This window comes from Zootoca vivipara, chromosome 11 (assembly GCF_963506605.1).
Source record: "Zootoca vivipara chromosome 11, rZooViv1.1, whole genome shotgun sequence".
In the NCBI taxonomy this organism is placed as follows: domain Eukaryota; kingdom Metazoa; phylum Chordata; class Lepidosauria; order Squamata; family Lacertidae; genus Zootoca; species Zootoca vivipara.
Window position 1 is genome coordinate 44,735,032 of NC_083286.1, and position 26,353 is coordinate 44,761,384.

General features: G+C 42.0%; 2 protein-coding genes across 3 annotated transcripts; both read left to right on the forward strand.

Moving 5' to 3' along the window:
• The first annotated feature begins 302 nt into the window (after positions 1 to 302).
• On the forward strand, positions 303 to 13,811 carry C11H5orf34 (chromosome 11 C5orf34 homolog). Its single transcript, XM_035100636.2, has 13 exons — positions 303 to 488; positions 638 to 866; positions 1,199 to 1,288; positions 2,994 to 3,625; positions 5,757 to 5,858; positions 6,726 to 6,846; positions 7,357 to 7,448; positions 7,740 to 7,812; positions 8,907 to 9,077; positions 9,772 to 9,866; positions 11,774 to 11,866; positions 12,214 to 12,254; positions 12,979 to 13,811. Exons 1-13 carry the CDS (start codon positions 460 to 462, stop codon positions 13,218 to 13,220), a joined length of 2,010 nt encoding a protein of 669 aa, XP_034956527.2. The 5' UTR covers positions 303 to 459; the 3' UTR covers positions 13,221 to 13,811.
• A 464-nt stretch (positions 13,812 to 14,275) lies between these two features.
• Positions 14,276 to 24,370, forward strand: TMEM267 (transmembrane protein 267). 2 transcript variants are annotated; one of them, XM_035100621.2, is made up of 3 exons: positions 14,276 to 14,315; positions 18,109 to 18,496; positions 20,144 to 24,370. In XM_035100621.2, exons 2-3 carry the CDS (start codon positions 18,173 to 18,175, stop codon positions 20,477 to 20,479), a joined length of 660 nt encoding a protein of 219 aa, XP_034956512.1. In that variant the 5' UTR covers positions 14,276 to 14,315; positions 18,109 to 18,172; the 3' UTR covers positions 20,480 to 24,370. The 2 variants fall into 2 exon arrangements, with proteins under 2 accessions (XP_034956512.1, XP_034956510.1); XM_035100619.2 differs by lacking the exon at positions 14,276 to 14,315 and having other exon boundaries at positions 14,326 to 18,496.
• The last annotated feature ends 1,983 nt before the right edge of the window (positions 24,371 to 26,353 follow it).

Below are 26,353 nucleotides of genomic sequence, written 5' to 3' on the forward strand. Positions count from 1 at the left end.
AAGCAATAATCAATGTTCTGTACTATAAAATAAGACAGTATTGTAGATGATTAAAAAAAATTATAAAATTTTCTTACCTGCACTGATAGTCATTGTTTGGAGGGGCAAAGTTCAAAAACCGGAACACCTACTTCCGGGTTTGCAGCGTTCGAGTTCCGAATTGTTCAGGAACTAAGCTGTTCAAAAACCGAGGTACCACTGTACTGATTTCAAAAGCCAGTAACTGCCAACTGCCAGGTCACAGGGCCTGTGAATGTGGGTTTGTGAGCCTAAAATTGAATTGCATCTGGACCACTCTTAACTCTGTCAAACTAGACTAATATTCTTGTTTCCCCAGAAAGTATTTATTCTACCAATCTGCGGAGTGCTGTGCACTGCTCAGAGGTCTGAAAAGATGTGTATAATGCTCTGATTGGCTGCGTAGTTCTGAGGGAGCTTTCTCTCTGTATGTTTGGCTGAATGTATTCCTGCTCTGTGGAAGGCCTGAGGTGAGCGAGACAAAACCTTATTTCTCCTCAAAATTATACACTGTTTTTGCTCTGTAAAGTTTTAATCAGAACGTTTTGCTCTGGATTTGGGGTGTGGTATTTAAGTGACTTTGCCGACAATCCTTAAGTTGTGATCTTCTTCTTTATAGATTGTCTTTGAATAAACATCTTTCATCTGCCACCATGGAGTCAGAGAGCATCATGATCCTTTATGAGGACGATTCTGTAGAAATCCACTATGTGGATGGATCCAGGTTGCTGCTTTCTCCTTGTGGGTCTGAGTTTTTATTTGAGAAAGCCATTCCTGCCTCTGCCCATCCCATACAGCCAGCAGAGCGGATTCGCCAGAGAACGCCATTTGCTATCAGCATCTACAGGGTAAACTAGAACATCTTTCTGTCTAAGCAGAGTTCCAGGAGAGAGAAGGGGTTATTGTGGGAGGTTGCATTCTCTTCTGGGCAACTTTTTAGGGGCTAAATGCCCGTGCTGAGTGAGGCCAGACTGAAAAGTGGATTTCACCTTTGTACCGTAGCCTAGTTTCTAAATATATACAGACGATAAGGGTATTGGAACTAAACATGGGTTCTTAATTGCCATTCCTCTCCTTTCAGAAAGGGGGAATTAAATTTATGCTTTTGTTAATCTACAAATTCCTGATACATATTGCTGTTTGTGTGTGTGTGTGTGTGTGTGTGTGTGTGTGTGTTTAGGAGAAGCTTTTGCAGGCAATTGATTTCCGGAATCAATATTCTGATCGTCCCTATTTACCTTCAAGTATTATACCTCCTGAAAGAAAAAATGTAAGTGCTTTTTGTAGGTTTATTATTCTTATTTATTAAACTTATTAGTCACCTGCAGGTCTCCAAACAACTTACTTGTAAAGGAAAATATACAATACATAATACCATAGGAGAAAGGGGAAGGCCATATAATACATGAACATTTCCTATAACGTAACATTTATGGAAAAACAAAAAAACCAACGTATCAGCCATATAAATAATAGCAAACAACATTAACAATACTCAAATAATAAACGAAGCAACATTCCCACTCACTAATTAGCAAATAAAGAAGACCTCAGCCCCCTTCCTAGTGCAAAAACCATTCACATCAAACCAACAATTTCCCCGCTTTAACCACCCCACCTCACCCAGAAGTCCAGCAAAAATCATTGCTGGATGGGTCCTGTGTCTTCCAGGGATGGTCTGGTGTCTCTCTTCTCCCTTCAGGAGTGAGCAGTAGCAAAGCAGGAAGATAGTAGCAAAAGTTTTACCTGCTTTGCAGCTGACCTGGCTCCTGCTCCTCTTGTTGCTGGTGGGAGTGCAGAGCAGAGACCTGCCTGCCTGGGGCTTTAGCGTCCTGCCTGGTGTCAATGCCAGCTGTTGCAGATCTGCGGTTGTGTGGTGGTGTGGGGATTTGACAGATCAAAGTGGGTCCAAATTAAATTGCTGGGTGGTAGCTCATGGGAGTTGTAGTCCAAAACATCTGGAGAAGACCAATTAATCATAGAATCATAAAATTGTAGAGTTGGAAGGGACCCTGAGGTTGCATCTAGTCCTCAGGGACCATGTAACACCGGTCCCAAAAGACCTACATTGGCTCCCAGTACATTTCCAAGCACAATTCAAAGTGTTGATGCTGACCTTTAAAGCCCTAAACCAGGGGTTCCCAAACTAAGGCCCGGGGGCCGGATGTGGCCCAGTCGCCTTCTCAATGCGGCCCGCAGACAGTCCGGGAATCAGCATGTTTTTACATAAGTAGACTGTGTCCTTTTATTTAAAATGCATCTCTGGGTTATTTGTGGGGCATAGGAATTCAATCATATTTTTTTCCAAAATAAAGTCCGGCCCCCCACAAGGTCTGAGGGACAGTGGACCGGCTCCCTGCTGAAAAAGTTTGCTGACCCCTGCCCTAAACGGCCTCAGCCAAGTATATCTGAAGGAGCATCTCCACCTCCATTGTTCAGCCCCAGACACTGAGGTCCAGCTCCAAGGGCCTTCTGGTGGTTACCTCCCAGTGAAGTTACAGGGAATCACTGCGAGAAGCAAAGCTACAGAGGGCCTTCTTGGTAGTGGCGCCCACCCTGTGGAACGCCCTCCCATCAGATGTCAAGGAAATAAACAACTATCTGACTTTTAGAAGACATCTGAAGGCAGCCTTGTTTAGGGAAGTTTTTAATGTCTGATGTTTTAGCAGGTTTTTAATATTCAGTTGGGAGCTGCCCAGAGTGCTTGGGGAAACCCAGCCAGATGGGCGGGGTATAAATACATTATTATTATTATTATTATTATTATTATTATTATTATTATTATTAGTCTAACCCCCCTGCAATGCAGGAATATGCAGCTGTCCCATATAGGGATTGAACCTGCAACCTTTGCTCTCACCAACAGAGCTATCCAGCTAATATGTAGCAATGAAATATGTAGCAATTAAATAATAAATAGCATTGCGGTGGCATTGTGCTTAAGATTTGAATAGTTTTCCTTCCCCTCTTAACAGATTCTTTTCACAGATATCTCTAAAGCCAAATGGCCCACTTCTCATGCTGAGAATGGAGCAGCCCATTTGCACCATGGCGCTGTGACCATCTCCTCTCTAGATGGCCATGCTAGTCTGACCTTGCCTGACCTTCAGCAAGAATTTACAGTGGAGTTTTTGTGCAAAGTCAGCCAGAAGTTACCGCCATCACCATTAGATAAAAAGTGTGGCGAATCGATCCAGGATCAGTGTGGAAGATCCGGACAGAATTCTGCCGGAAAGCCGTCTTCTCAGCAGCTGAGAGCAGAAGATGGAGATGGTGACCTCGGCAGGTCTGTGGCACAGAATAGGCAGGACAGCAACTCAGGATCTGTGCAAAAATTAGAGGAGAGCCCCTGGTCTTTCCAGCACTGCTCATCAGAATATTGTTGGGTTACTCAACGTCTGTCTGTGTCCTCCTGCTCTGAAGAATGGAGGTACCCTTTATCATTGGCACTTAGGTTTTATCAATTGCACACTGGCAAAGAACCTGAACTGGATGAAGGAAACACAGATGTTGGGATTGCAGAGCTTGGTGTATCACACTCTTCTAAGGCAGTCACTTGTTTGCCTTGGGCTTTACCACTCAGCTGTCATGCTCCTTATTTGCACAGGTGAATTGTTTTTATTTATTTATTTACTAAAGTATTTCTATTTCTGTTTTCTTTTATTAAGTCCCTTCCCCTAACTAAGGTGGCTAAAAATCTGCTTAAAAACAGCAGTGAATTTTCCATTGTCGCTCTGTGAGGGGAATAGGGGCTTCAACATGCTTAACAAATTACTGTATTTTTTGCTCCATAGGACGCACCTGGCCATAGGACGCACCTAGTTTTTAGAGGAGGGAAACAAGAAAAAAATATTTTGCTTTCTTGAATTGTCCTAGGTATAGCAGCCAACTCCTAGAGGCCCAGGTGCCTTTGCCCACCCACCCACCCATTAAATATTTGAGGAAGCTTCTTTTGCAAAGGGGGAAAGCTCCATTTTTTTAAGGATCAGCTCAAAGTTGTGCAGCTTTTTTTGCAAATGGGAAAAGCCCCATTTTGGGGGGGGTGTCAGCTCACAGTTGTGCATCTTTTTTGCAAAGGGGGAAAGCTCCATTTTTTAGGATCAGCTCAAAGTTGTTGAGTTTCCTTGCAAAGGGAAAGAATCCTGTTTTGATGGGGTTCAACTCACAGTTCTGCAGCTTCTCTAGGAAAGGAAAGGGACCCAGTTCTACAGTTTCCAGACAGATAATCCCTCTGCAGACAACAATTGAGGCCTAGGCAGGGGGCCGGGAGGGGCCGGGAAGGGAGCTAGCTCTCTTATCTCCCTCTCTGATCTCTTGCAATCAGCTGCTGAGTGGGTTCCTTTCAACACTCTCTTTCCCTAGTTAGCCTTTAGCTCTTTCAAAAAAAAAAAAGCGCACAATCTGCTTTTTGTCCCTGGGCAATTCGGCTCCAGGGACCACGCATTCGCTCCATAAGACACACAGACATTTCCTCTTACTTTTAAGGAGGAGAAATGTGCGTCTTATGGAGCGAAAAATACGGTACAATCCAGCCAGGTTTTTTTTGGGGGGGGGGAGCTATTTAAAACGGTATGATACTGCTTCAAATGTGCAGTGCAGATGGGACTTCCTACTGAACATAGTGGAATTTCTTCTGGGGAAACAGATATAAGATCAGGTTGCTTTTAGGCTTGAAAGCAATATCTACAGAAGGGATGGTTTACTTCTAGCCCTGCTGGGTTCCTAACTTCCACAAGCCTCAGTCAGCATGGTCAGTGGCTAGGCTCCCCCAGTCTTGCCCTACAGTACTTGTTCTGGATTGCTTCAGTTATTAGCAAGCAGGGTGGATTTAAATCACTAGTCAGTAAGACTTGATTTAAATCAGGCATCCTCAAACTTCGGCCCTCCAGATGTTTTGGACTACAATTCCCATCGTCCCCGACCACTGGTCCTCTTAGCTAGGGTTCATGGGAGTTGTAGGCCAAAACATCTGGAGGGCTCCAGTTTGGGGATGCCTGATTTAAATCTTTTTTTCCCGAGAAAGACTCATTCTTGCTTGTATAATCTTAATATTTACAACCAGATGAAGGTTTCATTTTTGGAATAATAAATTTTCAGATTGGTTTTTACAGTTATATCAAAAATTACTGATTTGGTTATACAGTACTATTAGAAATACATAGACAGATAATTATGAAGTATCTGTGTATCTGAAGAAGTGTGCATGCACACGAAAGCTCATACCATTGACAAACTTAGTTGGTCTCTAAGGTGCTACCGGAAAGAATTTTTAAATTTTTTGTTATGAAATTATTCTGAGGTTTAATTAAGTTAACTGTTTATATTTGGACAACTTTTCTGCTGTACTTTAATGGAAGGAGAAAAATAATCATTTCCTTAATAACAATTTAAACAATTTATTTAACTAAAGCAATAACATTATAGCATATGTATCCATGTTTGTTAACTAATATGGTTAAACGGGTTTTTGTTTTTTTTAAAAAAAGGATACTTAGACTGAGTTTTAGCACACATGAAAAACTTAAAACAAATCCTTATTTCCTGATGAATAGCCTTTGAACTATAATGTAACTTAAATAGAAAACTATCTTTAGAAAGTTTTTTCCTCCAAAAGCATTTTTATTTTAAAAATCCAATTTAAATAAAAAAACCCGATTTTTTTTGTTTTTAAAAATCATTTATTTTTATCCACCCAGCAGGATTTTGCTAAGTTCAATGTCTGTTGATTTGTTTCACAGGTGGGATTTCTCTGATTTCTTGCAACTGAGGAAAGAGGACAGTGGTCAGTATTTGTACTCCCAGCCAGTCAAAATAGTGTGGAGTGAGGGCATCATTTACAGGTGTGTAAAACAAAACAAAACACAAAGTTTAATGAGTAACAAATTAATATTGCTTACCTAACATCGGGAAAGTTGGGTTTTTAAAAAATATACTGAGTTTTCAGAAGAAGTCTCCACAAGATTTATGTGAAGAAGAAAAGCTTGAAAGCAGTGCCACACTCTTGGGCAGTACTATGCACACTTAACCTGGGAGTATGTGTCTGCCTCTGAGTACAGTATTGTAGAGAGCTACTACAGGTTGCGTCCCGCGCTGAACCTGGAAGTACCCGAACGCACATGTGCAGAAGTGCTAAATCGTGCTTTGCGCAGAAGTGCCGATTCGCGACCCGCACGTGTGCCGACGCGGCACTGCGGGTTGCGAACGTGCCTCCCGCATGGATCACGTTCGCAACCCGAGCATCCACTGTACTTCTACAGTTAATGCACTTAAGTCTTGTTGACCCCAATGGAGATGAAGCATAGATGATGATGATGATGATGATGATGATGATGATGATTTATTATACATCAAACATTCAAACAAGCTTCAGATGGCTTCTAAAAGTCAGTTAGTTGTTTATTTCCTTGACATCTGATGGGAGGGCGTTCCACAGGGCGGGCGCCACCACCGAGAAGGCCCTCTGCCTGGTTCCCTGTAACCTCACTTCTCGCAGTGAGGGAACCGCCAGAAGGCCCTCGGAGCTGGACCTCAGTGTCCGGGCTGAACAATGGGGATGGAGATGCTCCTTCAGGTATACTGTACTGGGCCGGCTGCAGTCCTGTACACGATGTGACTTCAGCCAACACCACTATTTTATCTGTAATTAATCCACACAGTCTCATAAGGCAGTGAAACGATCAGCAGGACTAATCAGTACTTTCTCTTAGGTTTCTCCCTGGAGCTAGACACATAGAAATCTACCCCGGTGATGGCTCAGTTTTCAAATCGGAAGGTTCCTTTTTGGGGAAATATTTCACTCGCTATTATATCCAGGAAGGAACGAGGGAGGTAAATGATGCCATTTTTTCTTTCAGACCCATTCTAGATTATTTGAGGAACGTTGCTGTAGCTCTTCTATTATGCTATGTTTATAAATTAGTTTCCATTATGTTTTCCTTGCCACTTGAAAAATGGAACACCCAGGCATTTTTAGAGTTAACAGTGATATGTCCAGCAAAAGGTGGAGATGTTTGAAACTGGCAGGCATGGCCTGGTTTTTCAGTTTGAGCCCAACGTTTTATACTCTATTCCCCCCCACAGAGCTACAGTTCTCAGAATGGCTTAACCATCAATCCCTTTTCACAGGGAACTCTAAGAATTATAAATCTGTGAAGGGAATAGAGGCCTCCTGACAACTCTCAGTACCCTTAAGAAATGGCGGCTCCCAGAATTCTTTGGGGGAAGCCATGACAGTTCAAAGTACTATCACAGTGATTTAAAATGTATGGTGTGACTGTGCCTGAGATTCTTGGTTTGCTCATTAGAAAGCAATTTCCTTTTCCTTTTTGCATCTTTAAGAGAGAAGAAACAATGTATTCTGCAAGCGGTCTACCACCTGATATCCCTGGGGGTCTCTACTCTGTGTGGACCATTATCACTCAAGCTGTAAGGTGAAATATTTTGGCTCTGCGTTTTTGTTACTCCACACACCAAGGGCATGTATAGCTGAGTTGAAGGAACATTTACTGCCTTTTTCTGTGTCTTATAAAGCGCCTGTTGAGTAACTGACCCAATTTACATCGTGACATGGAAAGGGTATTGAGTTTAGGAAATGCTGTTTTATTGGTAGGCTAAGGTGCTAACAATAAATATACAGGTAAATATAAACTGACTTTCTTTTTGTAAAGCCAGTATGTCCTTATGAAACATATTTTGTCTTTTTCTTTTTTTAAACTACCTAGAGTTCTTCAACATAATCTTGAGCGCATGCTTTCGTTTACCCATAATTACTCTGTCTGCTGCTGGAAGGCGATGGTAAGTAAGAATGAAAGTGCTGGCAGTTGACATCTTGTAAAATATCATGCTGGTCTCTGTGCTCATAGCACTTCTAAATTTTCAGGGTGAAAAAAAATCTAGGCACATGGAAATTTTAGATTTCCATTCCCAACCAATTTGAAGAGTTTAGGGCAGGCAATTGTGTTTATAAAGATGTATATTTTTATGAGAGAAAATAAACCTTCTTGACCTATTGAACAAATGCTGCAAATTATATATAGACTCTTTAGGTCCTATTATCCCCTAAACTAGAAAGTATGAAAATAAATGAAACTAGAAAAGGATCAGAAAAAGCAAGAGGGCTTTCCAGTAGATATTTTTGCCATTGAAATCCTACTCAGTATTGATCCAGAGCAGATTCCAATGTATAGTTAACAGAGTAACAAACCCGTTGCAGGATTTCCAAAAATAGACTAGACTAGAGGCAATATTTTATCCAGCAGAGTTTTACTGCTACTGAAGGCAAATGAGCATAATGGTCACAAATCCAATACCTTCAGGACTGGCACTGTCCATAAGAAATCCAGTTGCAGCAGGCTTCAACTTACAATAACTTATAATAAGTCTAAACCAGGCATCCCCAAACTCGGCCCTCCAGATGTTTTGGGACTATAATTCCCATCATCCCTGACCACTGGTCCTGTTAGCTAGGATGATAGGAGTTGTAGACCCAAAACACCTGGCGGGCCAAGTTTAGGGATGCCTGGTATAAACCTTGACACTAAGTATACTATGTACAGAACACCACACCAGAAGGAAAATAGATAGACAGAGTGAAACCCAGGCTCCTTCTGGCCTTACTTTTATAGTCAGCATGACCTTGACAGAAAGAGATAACAGGACCAGTTTAAGCCAGCTGTACTCAGCTTCTCTGAAGGTATAACCCAAACATCATGAACCTTCTGCTTGTTTCCTTTCACACAGAGAAGCTTACAGAACCCTCTTGAATTAAGCAGAATAGGAAAGATCTCTATACATCAGATCAATACTTAATGCACTAAGAAATGCAAACATGACAATTTCCCCCATGTTATAAATTAGTACTTATTTTTGTCCCATATTGTTTCTTTCAGTGTTCTGAGATGGATAGAGGACAAATGCTGCCGGTCCCCCTTGCTGAAACAATTGTTCCCAATGTAGGAAGACTCTTTGCATATTCAGATAATAAAGTACACGCTGTTTTTTATGATGGAATAATCCTGAACATGGTATGGAGTTTCACTTCTCAAGATGGAAAATCACAGGTCAGCCTTACAGGGTGTTGATTTTATTTATTCCGTGCTTGGGAGCGTTTACCTCCTGGTACCTGTGCAAGAGAATACATCCTGAGTTTCCTGCTTTAGCTTTTTCAGTTTCATCATATGGGTGGCCTTTTATAAAATAACTTCATGAACATTTAAATAGAGAAATCATTTTGTGGCAACTCTTTCCCTTTAACAGGGGCTACCACTTGTTAATTGTTAGTCACATCCCTGAGAAACGCTGCAGAATTTGTCTGATCCCCAACCCCATCCTTGCTGCAGTAGAAAATTGGTGAGGTGTGCCTCTTACAATTTCTCTGCCCCAAACAGGGTGCAGTTGAGAATCCATTTGCACACAGCTCTGGTTGTTGATTGTATGGTTGTCCAGCAGGCAGCAGTCAAAAACCTATTTAGAGTTGCTCTGCTATAAACAACAGTAAAGGTGAATGAAATTTATTATGAGAGTACGGGGTTTGGCTGGGTTTGCTTCTGGGCTTGAAGAACTAGGGATATATTAGTATCCAGAATTATACTGACCCACTTGGCTACAAGGAGAGCTCAGAATTGGAAGCGTGCAGGGAACCAATCTGGAGGGGGAACTAGAAAACTAAGCCCCTACCTGAAAAAAAATGGCAGAAGTACTTGGAAGGAGGGATGAAGTAGGGCACTTCTACTGATTATCTAATTTTCTTCTAAGAGACCTCAAGATGCTAACACAGGTTGGTGCAAAGTCACTTCGCCTGCAGGAGCACAGCAGCTCATCCATGTAGATCATCCTGGGCTCTATGAAAGGTATTTGTAGATGTTTTGGATAAATTTAGGAATTTCAGTATGATTTAATTTGCCCCAAAGAGAAAAATGCAGGTGAAATATTTTTCCTTCTTCCTCTTGCTGCAGATTTCGGTAGGAGTCATCAGTCCTTTGACTTCAGCAGCATACATTTTAACAAGTGCTTTGGGGAGATAGTATTAGGCACTGTGTTCGAAACTCCCATCGAAACTAGGCACGTTTTACAATGGGGAATGTCATTCGTGCGAGCAGCTTCTCGAGTTCCAGGCACAGTATTGCGCTTAAGAATTAAAACTGCAGAATGGAAGAAAAGAAGGACCTTTTTCTTCCTCCCTGCTTCCAGCTACTCTCTGAAGACTGGAGAAGAGACCCTCTTAAGAATATTAGGGGGGTGGGCAGGTGAAGGACTAGACCATGGGTAGGCAAACTAAGGCACGGGGGCTGGATCTGGCCCAATTTCCTTCTAAATTTGGCCAGAGGACAGTCCAGAAATCAGCATGTTTTTACATGTGTAGAATGTGTCCTTTTATTTAAAATCCATCTCTGCGTTATTTGTGGGGCATAGGAATTTGTTCTCCCCCCCAAAAAAAAAACTCCGCCCCCCCCCCCCAGGGTCTGAGGGACAGTGGACCAGCCTGCTGAAAAAGTTTGCTGACTTCTGGACTAGACCATGTGAAAAACGGAACATAATATTTTACCTGCAGTTCATTCATTTTCAGCTTTGTATTCTTTTTATTTTAAAAAGCGTGCCTAGACACTCTGTTGTTGTGCCCATAACCTAGGTTTAAGGTGCTATTTGACTCCTAGCTTTCATACCTCAGTTTCTAACGCTGATTAGGCAGCTATTTTCCTAGAGCTATTTTCCTGCACTACTTCTGTGTGCTGTTGGCAGAACATCATGTGGGATCAGATGCTAAAGTCTTGTCCCCCAACTCCCTCGCGTTCATTTTTTTGCAATCCAAGCCAATAGGAACATAGGAAGGTGTCTTACACTGAAGCCAGACCATTGGTCCAGCTAGTTCAGTCTACACTGACTGGCAGCAGTTCTCTGGGGCTTCAACAGGGAGCATTCCCAGCCCTACCTGGAGATGCCAGGGATTGCAACTTGACAGGTGCTCTCCTACTGAACTGCAACCCTTCGGTAGGTAGAGGCATTTCAACAGCTGGATCCAACCTCTACTATAGCAGCAGCCCTCATAGCTCCTACACTGCCTTGGAATCTTTGGATAAAGGCGGGGTATATAAATCAATTATTAGTATTTATATAAAGTATACCTGCAGAGATTACCCCTTCACTAGCACAGGAGTGAGCAGGACAGCTTTGTGTGCGACTTTGCGGCTCTTATCGTACCAGTTTCACATCTGAATACAGACTCCTACATTCCTTCAGTTGCCAAGCATAAAAAAACCCTTCTGCATCTGCATTCGAAATTCTCCAGGTGCATTTTGCACCTGGCTATCAGCTGCTTGTGACCAAGTGAAGATGCCCAGGCGCTAGGATGGTGCCTGACATCACCACCACGTGAAGGTGCATGCCTGGGGATCCTTGGATCTCGACTGTTTTCACACACCAATACAACATCCTGCAGTATTCTATCAGTTATATTTTTATCTGCACAATCAGAATGAATTTCAGGAAGCTACATGCTTTTTCCTTCGCAGCCTGAGCTGGAGCAGTGAACAATGTTATAGTTAATGGCTGTAGCTTGTCTTCACTTACCCCACCTCGCCCTGCCCTGCTCACAGTTGTAAAGAAAGCTATTGTACAGATGCATCCTAAGAGTAGGGAATTTGCCTCCCTATCAGAGACAGGTGGGTCTGTTTTCCTAATTAGCGACGGGATGCCCCGGCTGCCATTGGTGCCGCCCATTCATGGTGGATGTAACACAGCTTATTTTTCTCCAATGCAGATATGTAACAACCGTGGTCAAATGGTGCAGAAGCTTAAACAAGGATGGAGAGATGTGTGCAGTTACACCACAGCCTATGCCTGAAGAGACCTGGTATCCATCTTAAATGGCTCTCGGGGGGCCATCTGTATTTATTTTTAAACATCAGTTTATTCAGTTTTATTTATTACCTCTCTTTGGAAACCATTTGGATCCATTAAGAGGCAGGGGGTGGACCACTGAAATTGGTCTCTCCTCCCTGCGGAGGGGAAGGGTCACAGAGAGGTCTAGTTGCACCAGGAAGTGATCTGACCATGACACTGCTTTTGTTCCACTGGAACTTAATGTCAGATCACCCCTGTCCACAGAGGTAAAGACCAGATCTAAGGCATGTCATTGTGGTAATAAGCAAAATGGTATTTTGAGAAATGTGTTTTCAGTTTTATCTTTGTATTTTATAGGTCAGTCGCTGCTGAACTTGAAAAAATAAGAAGATTCAACTGTATCCTTTTTGAGCACATTTTGAATCCACAGAGAAGTTCTTAGCTGGATTGGATAATTCTGTTCTTGAGGCAACCAATAATAAACCTTTTCTATACTTTGGTTCAGTTTGTTAGCCAAAGTTACTATTAAGGTGTCTGCAAGTACAGTAGTATTAAAATGGAAAGGGGCCTTCACATTACTTTGTTTGTCATGTGGCAGTTTAGTTTTATTTAAGAGAAAGGATTTTTATTTCTTGGGGGTGGGATATGCATTATGTACATATTTAATGACATATTGAAATAACCTCTGGAACTTCTTTTATATCTTGCAGTGCAATCCTAGACATGTTCAGTGGGACTTACTCCCAGCTAAGTGTTATAAGTTTGCGGACTTACACTGCAATTGAAACCCCAGCCAGGAAGGAATGGGACCACTGTTCCATCCACAGTCTTGCCACTTATAATGGTAGGGGTGACTAATAACCACTTGCCTGTTTTGAGGCTTCCTGTGGGCTGTTCTGCACATTCGGCAGGCAGAGTTTCACACCAGCGGAGTGCTCAAACTACCCACACCCCTTTCAAACCAAACACAAAGCAGGTTTGCGTTGCAGCGTGTATTGAACTCCGTGATGCCATCACAAATACAGTATAACACAAGACAGCTTATGAATTACCCCTGATTCCCTGAGAGAAGAGATTTGGTTTTTATCCCACTGTTTTCCCTCCTTAACTATACAACTACAGTTTTAGTGGAGAACAGCAATATTCCAAGTATGGTTTCAGCTGCAAAAAGAAATTCATCGTCCAGCACAGACAGGCAGAACAGACCAGAGGAAATCTTTTTAGCTGAGAATGTTAATAAAAAGAACATAGCTGAGACTCTGGAAAAAACTTCAAAGGTCATCAGTGATATTGACTCCTTCTTAGCTTCCTCTGTAAAGAGAAACAAGGTCAAAAGTAATTCTGGTAATTCTGTCCCTCATTAATCTGATTGAAGTAGAAAATGAAATTTGGCCATCCAAGGTCAGGCCACAGAGTTGTTCTGAGTCACTGACTTCATAGATAATCAAAGGCAGGATTATAAATTAAGGATATAATTTATTTGAGTGTATGTTGTGCGGTTGTTTGTTTATATTTTATAGCTTCCTTGTTTCTCTTTGGAGATAGGTGGGATAGAAAATTTTAATATAAATGTTTGTGTGTGTATAATATATGTGTGTTTGTATAATATAAACTATGGTTTGTTATAAAAGGCCAGAGATGAGAGGATTTTGTTGTAATGCCAAATGTAATTGCACTGTATAATCCTGTACTGAATTAACAGTTAAGAATTAGTTATTTCCTACATGCTTGAAAATCACTGGCTTTGGAATTTCAGCTGTCGTATTTTATAACATTTTATTCTGATATTTGAAGTTTTTTTGGTAGAGGTGGGAGAAGGAGATCTATACCACTGTTTCTGTTTATGGATGTTTGAATAAAGCCATACAGGTCAATTAAGCAAGGCATAATATTTAACTACAGTAAGTCTTCTAGTACGTTGGCTGTTTTTCAAATAAAGTTACAATGAAATTTCATCGTCGCCTTTTGCATTTTTTTATACTTTCCACAGCAAGGAAAAATTCCACCCTTTTATTGTTCCTGTATATGTATACAGTAGTCTCAAAATAATAATTGGACCGATTCAATTTTTATAGCTGTAAAAGTCCCCCACCCCCCACGCCCTCAAAAAGATGGTGCCAATAAAACCTTGGAAAAGAGATTTGGAGAATCCGCTCTACCTGTCATATGGAAACCCCTGCATGCCACTCATCCCCCCCCCAGCAGTCTACGCACACACACATTTGCGTTCAGGAAGAGGAAGAGCCGCTCTCGTTAATTGCCTTGCTTGTAGCATAAACGACATTTCAACTCTATCTCTAGAGCGCCCCGCTTGAATGCGAAGCGAGAGGAAGGAAGGGCCGTCGCTAAGGCGGGTGGGCGGCGCTCCCGCCGCTCTCCCAGGATGCCGAGAGGGGGGGCGCCGGTGGGCGGGTCCAGCGCATGCGCAGCCGCCCATTCCTCTGGCGCTGCTGAGGGAGGTGAGCAGGGCGAGGGGGGCGCTGAGGGGGCAGTTGGAGGCCGGCGGGGGTTGGCTGTGGGGAGGAAGAGGAAGGGAGCGGGGGCTGCTCTCGAGGGCGGCTCAGGGAAGGGTTGGAGCGGGTCTCCCGGGGTGCGCCTAGCCGGTTCCTCGCCGTCGCCACTCGGTGCGGCGTCCCCTGAGAGAGCTTTCCAGCCCCCGGCGTTGTAGGCAGAAGCTCGACTGGGAGCTTCGCCTGCCCTTGGAAAGTACGTGGGGAAGGCGACAGGGGCAGACAGAACAGCAGAACTGGAAGGGGCCGCGAGGGTCATCTAGCCCAGCCCAGGAGTCTTTCGCCCACCGTGGGGCTCGAACCCACGACCCAGAAATTAAGAGTCTCACGCTATACCAGCTGAGCTCACCCAGGCTATCGACACACTATTGAACCGCCTTGAGACCTGGTATAGGGCGGTATATAAATTCAATGAATAATAATAAATTGATTTATATCCTCTTCTTTTCCATGCGGGGGTACAGCTTCCCCCGTTGAGTTTCTGCCTGCTGCTTAGGGGAACAGGTACCCAGTGGTGATGGGGAAAGGGTATCACACACACACACCCTCAGGGCAAAGCCCCCCATTGTGTGCTCGTGCTGCTATATACAAGTCTATTATTATTATTATTATTATTATTATTATTATTATTAGTTGTAAGGGTGATGATTAGATTAGAAGGGAGTGGAGGGACTCAGACTCATAGCAGTGGCTATGAGAGGATAAAATCCGGCTGAGGGAGAGAAGATTGAGGGAAGGAAGCGCCTGAGGATGCTCCATGGAGGTATAAGATCTGAGGCTAGGCCTTAAAGCAGTCATGGTGAAGGTTGGGGGGGGGGGTATTTATAGGCACTACTAGGATAAAGGGCTGTCCAGGTTTGAGCTGAACTGAAGGGTAGAAATGGAGGCAATAGAAAGTGGAGGTGGGATTTTGAATGTGTTGTCGAAGCAAGGGCAGGAACAGAGCTGGGCTTTGTTGTTTAGGATTAAAATACGTCAGAAATCATACACAGCTGGAACATTCATCCGGTCCCTTTAAGAAGAAAGGTAGGGGGCAGGAGTAGAAAGGAGCTCAAATTGCCTTGCAAAGAATGCTACAAAGTCATTACTGATAATTGGCTTGCACGTTCCTATATTAGTCATTATAACATAAAATAAAGCAAGAGCCAGATTTTGTAGTACCCGGTACTTTTCTACCTTGTTGCCTGATTCATGATTCTTGCATGCATTGGATGAGTGGGTAGTTATTTACAAGCCTGAGCTAGAAAGAGAAGTTGCAGGATCTTGGGTTGGGTCAGTGTTTATTGCTACCGGTAGTTAGGTAGTCAAAGCAGGTTAGTTCTGAAGTGCTCAACAGAGATCCAAACTAGCTGGCTGAAGCGCAACTGACCAATCTTTCTGAAAACAGTGGATAACAGGCAAGATGAAACAACTTGAAAAATGGGCAGTAGTTCATACTGGATTATTACTGGCCTAACATATGTCTGGAAATATAGAAATACGGTTTCTGATCATCTCTTAGTTGCTAAAAGTGACTTTACATGCAACGTTTTAGATGTATAGATGTGAAGGTTAAAACAGTACATATATTTAGATCATGTATTATAAAGTACTCTTTTTAGAATAATACAGATTTGGCTGCCCTCTTCTCCCCAGCCCATATCCCTTGCTAAATTGTGTGCATAGTGGCAAGCCTGTATTTGTTATGTACAGTATAGTGTAAAAGTTCCTTCCATTCTTATTGTAAGATTTACGGCAGGAGTGGGCAACCTTTGGCCTACTCTCAGACATTGCTGGACTCTGGTTCCCTTCATCCCCAGCCTACATGGCCCTGTGGTCAGGAATAGTGGGAGTTGCAGTGTACCTGTAGCTGGAGGGCCATGTGTTGCCCATCTTTGATTTTATGCATGCAACATTGTGATACTAACCTCTGTATAGTTACAGGTAGGTAGCCGTGTTGGTCTGAGTCGAAACAAAATAAAAAAATTTATTCAGTAGCACCTTAAAGACCAACTAAGTTTTTATTTTGGTATGAGATTTCGTGTGCATGCACACTTCGTCAGATACACTGAAACAGAAGTCACCAGACCCTTATGTATATTCAGAGGGTGGGGGTGATGGGAATGGGTGATGGGCTGATAGGAGTGGTAAACCTGCTGATGACTGTTGTTGTTGTTGTTTAGTCGTTTAATCGTGTCCGACTCTTCGTGACCCCATGGACCATAGCACGCCAGGCACTCCTGTCTTGCACTGCCTCCCGCAGTTTGGTCAAACTCATGTTCATAGCTTCGAGAACACTGTCCAACCATCTCGTCCTCTGTCGTCCCCTTCTCCTAGTGCCCTCAATCTTTCCCAACATCAGGGTCTTGGTCTTGCGGGGAAATACATAATCAAGCTTTCCTTAGCACCTCAGCCCTTGCTCTCCCCCCCCCCCAAGACCAATTGCAGTCATTAACAGTCGTTAACAGTCATCAACAGGTTTACCACTCCTATCAGCCCATCACCCCCACCCTCTGAATATACATAAGGGTCTGGTGACTTCTGTTTCAGGTGTATCTGACGAAGTGTGCATGCACACGAAAGCTCATACCAAAATAAAAACTTAGTTCATCTTTAAGGTGCTACTGAAGGATTTTTTTTATTATTTTGTAACCTCTGTATATTTCCACTTTCCTGTTCCCTATTGCTACTGCCTGCAAAGTTTAAGCAAAGGTGTAACTTAGTCTCCTAACTAACATGGGTAAGTAGAGAAATCTTTGTTTATCACTTGCTGTTTTTCCAGCTCAGGCTTTAAACATCTCTCCTACTGGTATTGCAATGCTTGGTCTGGTGAAACACTAGTTCCTCACTAATTTATTTTGCTTCCACCACATTCTCCAGCTTTACCATTTTGTAACTGCTGCAACTTGAGCTCTCTCATGGTGGTGGGGAAAAGGGCATGCCAAAAAGGTTCTCCATTACAGAGCTGTGATTATGGAGTTTGTCCATATTCTCATCCAGTGTTCAGGTATTATTTTGAATAAATTCTGTACTCAGTATCACAACCACTGTAGTACACTTTGGATGTAACATCCAGAAAGTATCTTCCCTGTTTGTGGCAAGAACTGGGCAAAGTGAATGTGTTTGGCAAGAAGTAATAAACTAATTAGAAATCACTAGTTAATTAACAAGCAACATTAATTATGACTCATTCGTTTATTAACTTAGCGAAGGATTATTTCCTTTGTTGCTAGTGCTGCAAAACTAGCCTGGAACTCCATGTGCTAATTTCACCTTTCTCAGAACAGCAAGAGCTGCAAAGTTATATTTGTCTTTTTGAAGATATTTTTATGAAAAACAAAAAAGAGCACATAGCCACATGCATTGAGGTGTTTCTTCTGGACCTAGGGCAGGCTTGAGGGTGCGAGGAAGAAGCAAGAATGAAGAAAGCATATCAAAGCAGATGTGGCAGATGAGATGGAATAATAGCTAGAACAGATACTAGCTGTGAGCTTTGAAAATGTAGGCAAGCAGAAGGGCAGAGGAGAGGTACTGTGCGTGAAAATGAGTGCTATAAGAAATGCAGGTTTCAAGTAGGACACTGTGTGACGTAATATGCACAGATTTAGCTTTGTATGGAACAGTGAACCAGAAACATGTGTTTACAGAGATTCTTATTTGGCTCTCAGATTTCTGTGCTGTCCTGTGATCTTTCTGCTCATTTAAGGAAACACATTTTTAGTACTGATAAGTCCTCTCATTAAGCTTTCTCTGATAATTACAGAATGACTGAAGACTTAACAGACAATGGACCGAATGTATCCTGATGGCATTTTGTGCATGGAGACATGTTGCTTACTATGGCATCTGAGACTGAAAAGGCCCATGCTCTTCTCCAGTCATTCAGCACAGCTTCTGTAATTTCAAGCCTAGGATTGGGGTTTTTCTGCTTTGTAGCAGATAGGCTTCTGCAGTTTGCTGTCATTCAGCAGAATGACTGGCTGCGAGCACTCTCTGATAACACTGTGCATGGTGTTGTGGGATTTTGGTCTTGGGCAATAGTGATAGGACTCAAGAAGAAAAGTGACTTTACAGAAGTCATTTTAGCTGGCTTTCTTTCATCTGTCATTGATGTGGATCACTTTGTTCTAGCTGGATCTCTTTCATTACAGGTAAGCAAAACCACAATTTAATTACCTGGATTTTTTTTTAAAAAAAGCACATTTATGCATAATTTGAACCAAAAACATTGGAAGTATTTTTAATGTTAATTTCATGTTCAAATTTTCCATTTGATTACTTGGTTGTGCTCAGGTTTGAAGGGCAGACTTCAGTGCAAGCTATCCTGATGTTCCATCTCTTATCTGTTTTGGATTTGATGGGGATGGGAGTCGGATAGCTTTTTATGCTGATTAGTGTGCAGAGCTAGGAGATACTTTGCATTTAATTTAAGGGCGAAACTGTTGGTGGTAAGAAAAAATGGTATAAAGGGCAAATTTCCTGGATGCCAAGATCCAGGTTTGGTGAAAATACTCTTTGGTGAGATAAGCCTAGCAGAGATTTAAAATCACAAAATATGCAGCAAAGTAAAGCCTGGAAATAATAGGCTGTTAGACCTTTAAAATTTGCCTTTCTAAACTCCTTCCCACAGCGTAGAGAAAGACCATACATTTAGTAAGTTAAAAATTGTTTACTTACAAACTCTCCAAATGTCAGGTTCAGGGGCTTTTCTCTACAGCATTCAGAAAAAGTTGCACAGGCTGTAAAATTTTGGCTTAGTGGTGAAAGTTCCTAAACTGCTGACCCAGACTAATAGCAGCACAACAGCTTTGCCACAGTGACTTGGATTCACTATGCAGAGTGTAAATTACCCACCAGGATAAAGAGGTTTCGTTGTGATGCTAGCCTTGTCCAACCTGTGTAACTGTAATTTGGAACTGCTTCAGACAAGAAATATTAAGCATAACATATTTTAGTGTGGCAGTTTAATATTTATAGAATGTATTGGAGGACCACATTGAAATTGCTTTTCTATACCTTTTCCCAGTAGGTGGCACACTTCACAAGAAGTTCATGTGCCATGTGCATGTAGGATTCTTATTTTTATACTTTTATACTTTATACTCCTCAAGACCAGGCATCCCCAAACTTTGGCCCTCCAGATGTTTTGGACTACAATTCCCATCTTCCCCGACCATTGGTCCTGTTAGCTAAGGATCATGGGAGTTGTAGGCCAAAACTTCTGGAGGGCCGCAGTTTGGGGATGCCTGCTCAAGACCATATCTGAATGTTTTTGTTTGGCTTGGATGAATTAATCAAAGGACAAGTAAAATGTAGCATAAAAAGTAAACTATTCTCATAGATTTTCAAGCAGTTGTATCATTTTCCCGACTCACATATGAGCTTCCCAAGGCAGCTTACAACTGCCATTAATTAAGAACACAATAGTTTTTAAAAGATAATAAGCAACTTAGCTTCATGAGTTCATTTAACCATAAGAACTGCTTTGCGGAACAGAGGCAAAGATTCACGTAGTTTAGACTCCAGTCTCTATTGGTGGTCAGAAAACAGTCCATGGCTTACAGTGAAAAGGCAACAGACAGAATGGAATATATTACACCAACACCTAGAATAACAGAGGACGCTTAGGCACACAAAGCATGAAATATACAGTATCTGATCATGGAGTCCTTTATGGGCTATGTGTTGATTTCTCTCAAAATGGAGATAAATGAAGAAGATTCTAGCTGTCAAGAGTCACATAAACTGTTCCTTGTAATTCTGGCTGCCACTGTACACTGTGCTTTTTTCCCCCTTAGGCTGCCCTGACTCTCCCACGAAGACCATTCCTTCACTGTTCTACTGTGATCCCTCTTGTGTGTTTGACATTAAAGTTTATTATGCACCTTTTCAAGCTGAAGGATTCCTGGTGCTTTCTTCCCTGGATGCTGTTTATCTCTTGGACTTCGCATCACGTTCGAGATGGAATTCGTCATGGCCTGTGGATCTGCCCATTTGGAAAGACTGCGCCCTTGCCTTACTGGCTTTATGTGGCAATCACGGCATCGTTACCTCATCTCTGTTCTTTTATTATGTATTTAACAGGAACAAGAGAACTGATGGCAACCAAACATGGGATGCGTATTGATGTCTAATGATAATCTAGAATGGTAGTGTTTGCATCGCTGAAGTAATTGCCTCATGTTTTCTGAGTTAGGTCTAAACCACTGCTGCACAAGGTAATGAACATGCCCAAGCAATCTCATTAGCGTCTCCTGCACATTTTATTTTATTTTCCAAAATTGCTTAAGTATTTTGTAAAGTATCAGTAATGGCAGCTATTCACTTCCATGCCCCTCCCTTTGCCAGTCTCACATTTTTTTGGGATATATTGCTTAAAGAAATCATATCGGTGTACATTTTTAGGTGTTCACTTAAAAAATGGTAATGTGTGAGTTGGCCAGCAAAAGTGTAAGGAGGGCAATTGTGTTGAACAGACAGGTTTGTGGGGAATGTTGTGTTTTCCTGAGTCTGCCAGAAAATTCCTTTATGCCTTAATGTGAACGGCATGCCATATTATATATTTTTGTGAGGGGAGTATGGTTTTGCATGCAGCTATTTTTGTTAGTGCTACCCTGAAAGAAACAATATGCTGCTAAGGCACAGTTTATATATATTTTATATCACCACAATGCAATTGGGTGAGTTAAATCATAGCCTCTTCAAGTCTAATTTTATATGTGTTTTATAAACACAGGGCACCAAACATTATCAGTTGAAATCCTCTACCTTAAAATGGTCTGGGCTCTTGTCCTTTCTAGCTAGGTTCCAGGAAAAGTTCAACTTTAGCTAGATTCCCATGGGCAGTGTTTCTGAAATGCTTTAATTTGTTGTCTTATTTTATTATATTTATTTTAGTGAATGACAGCACCTCTTTGCTTTGTTAACTTGTACTGTAATAGCATTGTGTTTTGTTTACTACATACCAGTTCATTGTAAGTTAAGAGACTTTAAGCAGCTGGCTTAGGCTGCAATCCTATGCCTGGAGAGAGACTCAGTGAGCTAAGTGCGACTTACTACTAAGTAGAAATTCATAGGATTGCACTGAAGTAGTCCCTTGTGGGGGCCTTTTTCTTAATGAGTTTAGGGACTACTGGTAAATGTGTAGTGTAGAACACTCTTGCAAACTTTGCATGTATGAAAGTGCAGGTTTGATTTCAAAGAAAGTTCTCCATATTAATAGCCAGAACATTTGTGTGAAAGCTAATGGTGTAAGTACTGGAAGAGGTATAAGGCAGTGTTTCTCAACCTTTTTTGGGCCACGGCACACTTGTTCCGTGAAAAAAATCACGAGGCACACCACCATTAAAAAAGTTAAAAAATTTAACTCTGTGCCGCCCTATATTATAATTATGACTGTAAGAAACACTTGCCAAATATTGCTTTCCGGCGGGTCAGTGCTGAGTGTTGGTGGCCGCCAGGCTCATTTGCACTGAGCTTTGGGAAAGAGGAGGAGAAATATTGCTTTCCGGCGGGTCAGTGTTGTATATTGGCGGCCGCCAGGCACATGACAATGCAAATCGCCCTTCTCATCGCCGCACGTCGCGGCACACCAGCCAGCGTCTCGCGGCACACTAGTGTGCCGTGGAACAGCGGTTGAGAAACGCTGGTATAAGGAATAGCTCTCTTCAGGGTTGTTGTTTTTTGCAGACTCCATCTAGGTATCTTCATATTAGTATTAGCTTTCCGGATCTTAGCATCACTCTTAGCAGTTGTGGATATTACAGAATTGCTATCAACCTGTTTCCCAATACATCTTCCATGATATTGACATATTCACATCTCCGTTAGTATAGGCACTGCATTGATCCTAAGTTTGAATCTTGAAATCCTGTTAGAGTTGTAGCTGATCCCTGAGCACACGGAAGATGCACTCCTTGCTGCTACTTATCCCCATAGTGTTGTTGCTTAATGCACTGAAGAAGCCCTTAGAAAGTGCTCCTAGGGAGACTAATTGATGTTGGGAAATGGACCTGAAGGCCATAGGATAAATATTGTCCAAATATTTTAAGCTTTCTCCAGACATTTTGGAGAGAGCTTCCATCATCGCCCACTGTTGACTAGGGTTGACAAGAGTTGTAGGCCAAACATCTGGAGAGACATTTGGGAAGGCTATGACATCTGGAGGGCTACATGTTAGCCACCACTAATTTGCTGCCATTTATAGTTTGTTTGCTTGTTTTAAAAATGATACCGTTTAATAAAATAAAAACTTCTAAGCAGTTTACATAAAAACAATAAAAATACAACTTTCAATAACATTTCCTAAGCATTAGATAAAAACAAAATGCAGCTGTACAGCACAAATAAAACTGAGCAGTGTACAAAACAAAATAAAGATTGAGTTGAGAATCCAGGAAAGCTTGGGTAAACGTACAAATTTCTAAGAGACATTTTTAAGAGGGTAGATGTTATCACCAAGTAACATTTAGCACAACCAGCAGGGTTTGTTCGAAAGATCGTAAATAATGGCTTGGTCTGTACTGGGGCAGTACAGATCTTTAAACGTCAACAACAAAAACTTGGAACTAATTAACACACTTTTGGTTCATTGCAAAACATCTTACACCTGATGTGAACAAATGTATTTAGTAGTATGAACACAAATGAACACAGACAAGAATTGTTAAGATTTTCTTATCATTTGGGAATCTCTTCTATAGATTTTTTAAAAACTCCATATACAAACTATTATACCAGGGGACCAGTCTTGCCAATTAACCGTCATCCTAAAATTTCATGGTTTCTTACAAGTTTTTGAAGAAAGGTCCAAGTTATTGAAATTTAACATATACTCAGCAATCAGCTCCTCTTATGACTAATATATCAGCCATGGTTTCAGGGGTACTCCCTGCAGATATTTTCCTGGCGGTCATTTTCTTACCACTGTTCCACTTCCCAGTTACTTGGAGCAAGCTCTGTACTGGTGCACTCTGACTTAAACAGACTGCTATGTCACTTGCCTCTGTGATCTCTACAATCATCTACGCAGACAATCAAGCCTAGGTTAGTACTTTGATTCCCTGCATTGGTCAGAGAATCATAGGGTGAACTTTAACACAGTTTTACTCAGAGTAGACCCATTGAAATTACTAAACATGACTAATGTCCTTTAATTTCATTAGGTCTGCTGTGAGTATCATTTAGTTGGAATACTGCACACAGATAATAGTGCAGATAATGCAACTTTATTGCTTTAAGCCATTTTTTCTGTGTTGAGCAGGAGCCTTATTTGAAGTTGTTTAGCACAATGCCAAAAATCCTAGTTCAATATTTTTATTTTAACGAAGAGGTATATATATTTTTCCTAAACAAAGTATTTTGGGAATGTGCTGCTTTTCCCAGTTAGGTTAATTGTCGCTGTGTCAAATAGAACAGTGTTCAATTTAGTGACTGAGGTTTTAGAAAGCAATTTGCCACAAAACACTAATTACATGAAAATTATTATATTTCTCTGATGGCCTTAATAAGAAAATAATCAGCAACCCCAAATAAAAATCATACTGTTTTGTGAGTATCTTATTTTTTAAAAAAATGCCGTTGTTGTTCTGAAGATGGATACAATTTTCACATCCAAATACCGGTAAATTGCTATCTACTCATGTTTGGGTGCCTTAAGGGTTTTTAGTGCATGTCACACAACTTACTGGCCAGCATTTTGTTCAAAGCTTTAGAGCTAAATTGCTATAGGATTCAGTCCTGCAAACAGTGGCACACAATTCTAGGAAGATTTATCTGTTGATAAATTGTATGATTGCAAACCTTATGGGGGACTTGTGTGTGTGTCATTATCTCTGTGGTTGGCTTCCTGCCTTTGGGATACATCAGGGGTCCCCAGACTTACCGAGCGGCGGGCCGGTGCCCGCCGCGCCGACCGCGCGGTGGGCCGGACGGCAGGGGAGTGCGCGCGCAGCGGGCCGGAGGGCGGGGGAGTGCGCGCCCGTGCGCATGCGCACACGCACACGGGCGGGGAAAAAATCGCCGAAAATCGCTTGTGCGCATGCGTATGGGCCTCCCCCGACCCGGAAGTGCACCAGAAATGACCTCTTCCGGGTCGGGAGAGGCCCGTACGCATGCGCACAAAGGATTTTCGGCGATTTTTTGCCGATTTTTTAGATCGCCGCTGCGCCGCGCGCCGCGAGAGCGGGCGGCGGCAGCAGGCGGCGGGGGTCGTCGCGGGCCGGACTGGAAGGCCGATTGGGCCGCATCCGGCCCGGGGGCCGTAGTTTGGGGACCCCTGGGATACATCTTTTGTTTTTACAATTTTTAGCATGCTTTTCTGGATGGGAGCACATGGGTTCAATTGCATCAGCCCATGTTTTGTTTGTTTTGCTGTGCATCGTTTTTAGACATTGTGTATTGCTATGCAGTGGTTGTGTTGTGGAAGCACAGGCATTTGTCTTCACAGAAGAAATATATCTGTTTTATAGAATTGTGGAGTTGGAAGGGGTCACCAGGGTCATCTAGCCTATCCCCAGCAATGTGGGAATCTTTTTGCCCAATGTGGGGCTCAGACCCACAGCCCTGAGATTATGAGTCTCATCTGCTACTGACTGAGCTCTCTGGGACACCACCTCCTCATCCCCCCACTATCTGTAGTAGGGTGAGGCAAGCCATTTCAATTTTATGGAAGGAGAAGGAAGATGCTGTACACAACCAACTATGGGGAGAAAAAAAACAAAAGCAAAACTATCTGAAAAGACTTCCCCAGGTATAATCATTGTGATAAGGGAAATTCTCACCTATATGACTTCTGTTTGAAATTATGCAGTAACCATGTAAGTTGCAGATAAAAGAATAAAATCCATGCAGATTTGTAGGTAAAATTAGCCCTGTAGAACTCAGTTTGTGTGGTGCCAGTATGGTGTAGTGGTTAAGAGCAGTAGTCTCGTAATCTGGTGAACCAGGTTCGCGTCTCCGCTCCTCCACATGCAGCTGCTGGGTGACCTTGGGCTAGTCACACATCTTTGAAGTCTCTCAGCCCCACTCACCTCACAGAGTGTTTGTTGTGGGGGAGGAAGGGAAAGGAGAATGTTAGCTGCTTTGAGACCCCTTCGGGTAGTGATAAAGCGAGATATCAAATCCAAACTCTTCTTCTTCTTCTGGATGATTCTTCTCACCCCTGAAGAGGCAGATGGTGAGATGGTGAGTAAAGCAGTGTAAAAATGTAACATGTTACAATGTAACATTTCAATTGCTTTTGTTTTGAAGTAAGAGTGAGACAGTGCAAAAAAGTGGCCAATTTTAGGCCAATACAGTAGTTACATGATTAATGGAAAAAAGAGGAAAGTAAGCCGGTATGGTTATCCCACAGCACATTTTATCTACGTTCCTTGCTAGCATTAGCATTTTTACAAAACTGTAATAGTACTATCTATTTTATGTTAAAACTATTTTATGTTAAAACTATTTTATGTTAAAATAACCTGCTTTTCACCCAAACTTCGCTTCCAAAAGTAGCTTACAACAATTAAAACCAGTCATAAAGTATGACCTGAAGCATAAGGATCCATTGGGTGTGTATAGCAGTGTTTGCGGGGCCAAGCAGAAGAACTAGGTTAGCTAGTTATGCAAGAAGCACTGTAAGGTTATCACTTTCTCGTAGCTTAGGGACCAGGCTTATCATTTGCAAGACAGATAGAAAATGTTCACTTGAAAATTCCCACTTAAGTTGATTTTATGACCTGTGCAATATATAAATGGCTCGTAACATATTAATGAAGGACCATTCCATGGAATTAGTCTAGTATACAGCAAGCATGTCACACAATAACCGTGTGAAGCAGTTACTTGAATTTCCCCTAAGTATATAAAAGTTCAGCTGCTTAAATGGGGTACTACTTTGAACTTGGTATGTTCTAAAGGCCAAATTTGGAACTCTAAATCCAGTGATTGTGTTCAAAACTTGTATTAAGAACAACAGAAGTCCTAAAAAGCTTTACCTGGCTGGGTATGTGTTTGTTTTTTAA

Coding starts and splice junctions, on each gene's coding strand:
- C11H5orf34 (XM_035100636.2), top strand. CDS start 460: ATGTATTCCTGCTCTGTGGAAGGCCTGAG. Junction 489..637: donor TGCTCTGTGGAAGGCCTGAG/GTGAGCGAGACA, acceptor TCTTCTTTATAG/ATTGTCTTTGAATAAACATC. Junction 11,867..12,213: donor CCTATGCCTGAAGAGACCTG/GTATCCATCTTA, acceptor TGTATTTTATAG/GTCAGTCGCTGCTGAACTTG.
- TMEM267 (XM_035100621.2), top strand. CDS start 18,173: ATGTTGCTTACTATGGCATCTGAGACTGAAAAGGCCCATGCTCTTCTC. Junction 18,497..20,143: donor CTGGATCTCTTTCATTACAG/GTAAGCAAAACC, acceptor TTTCCCCCTTAG/GCTGCCCTGACTCTCCCACG.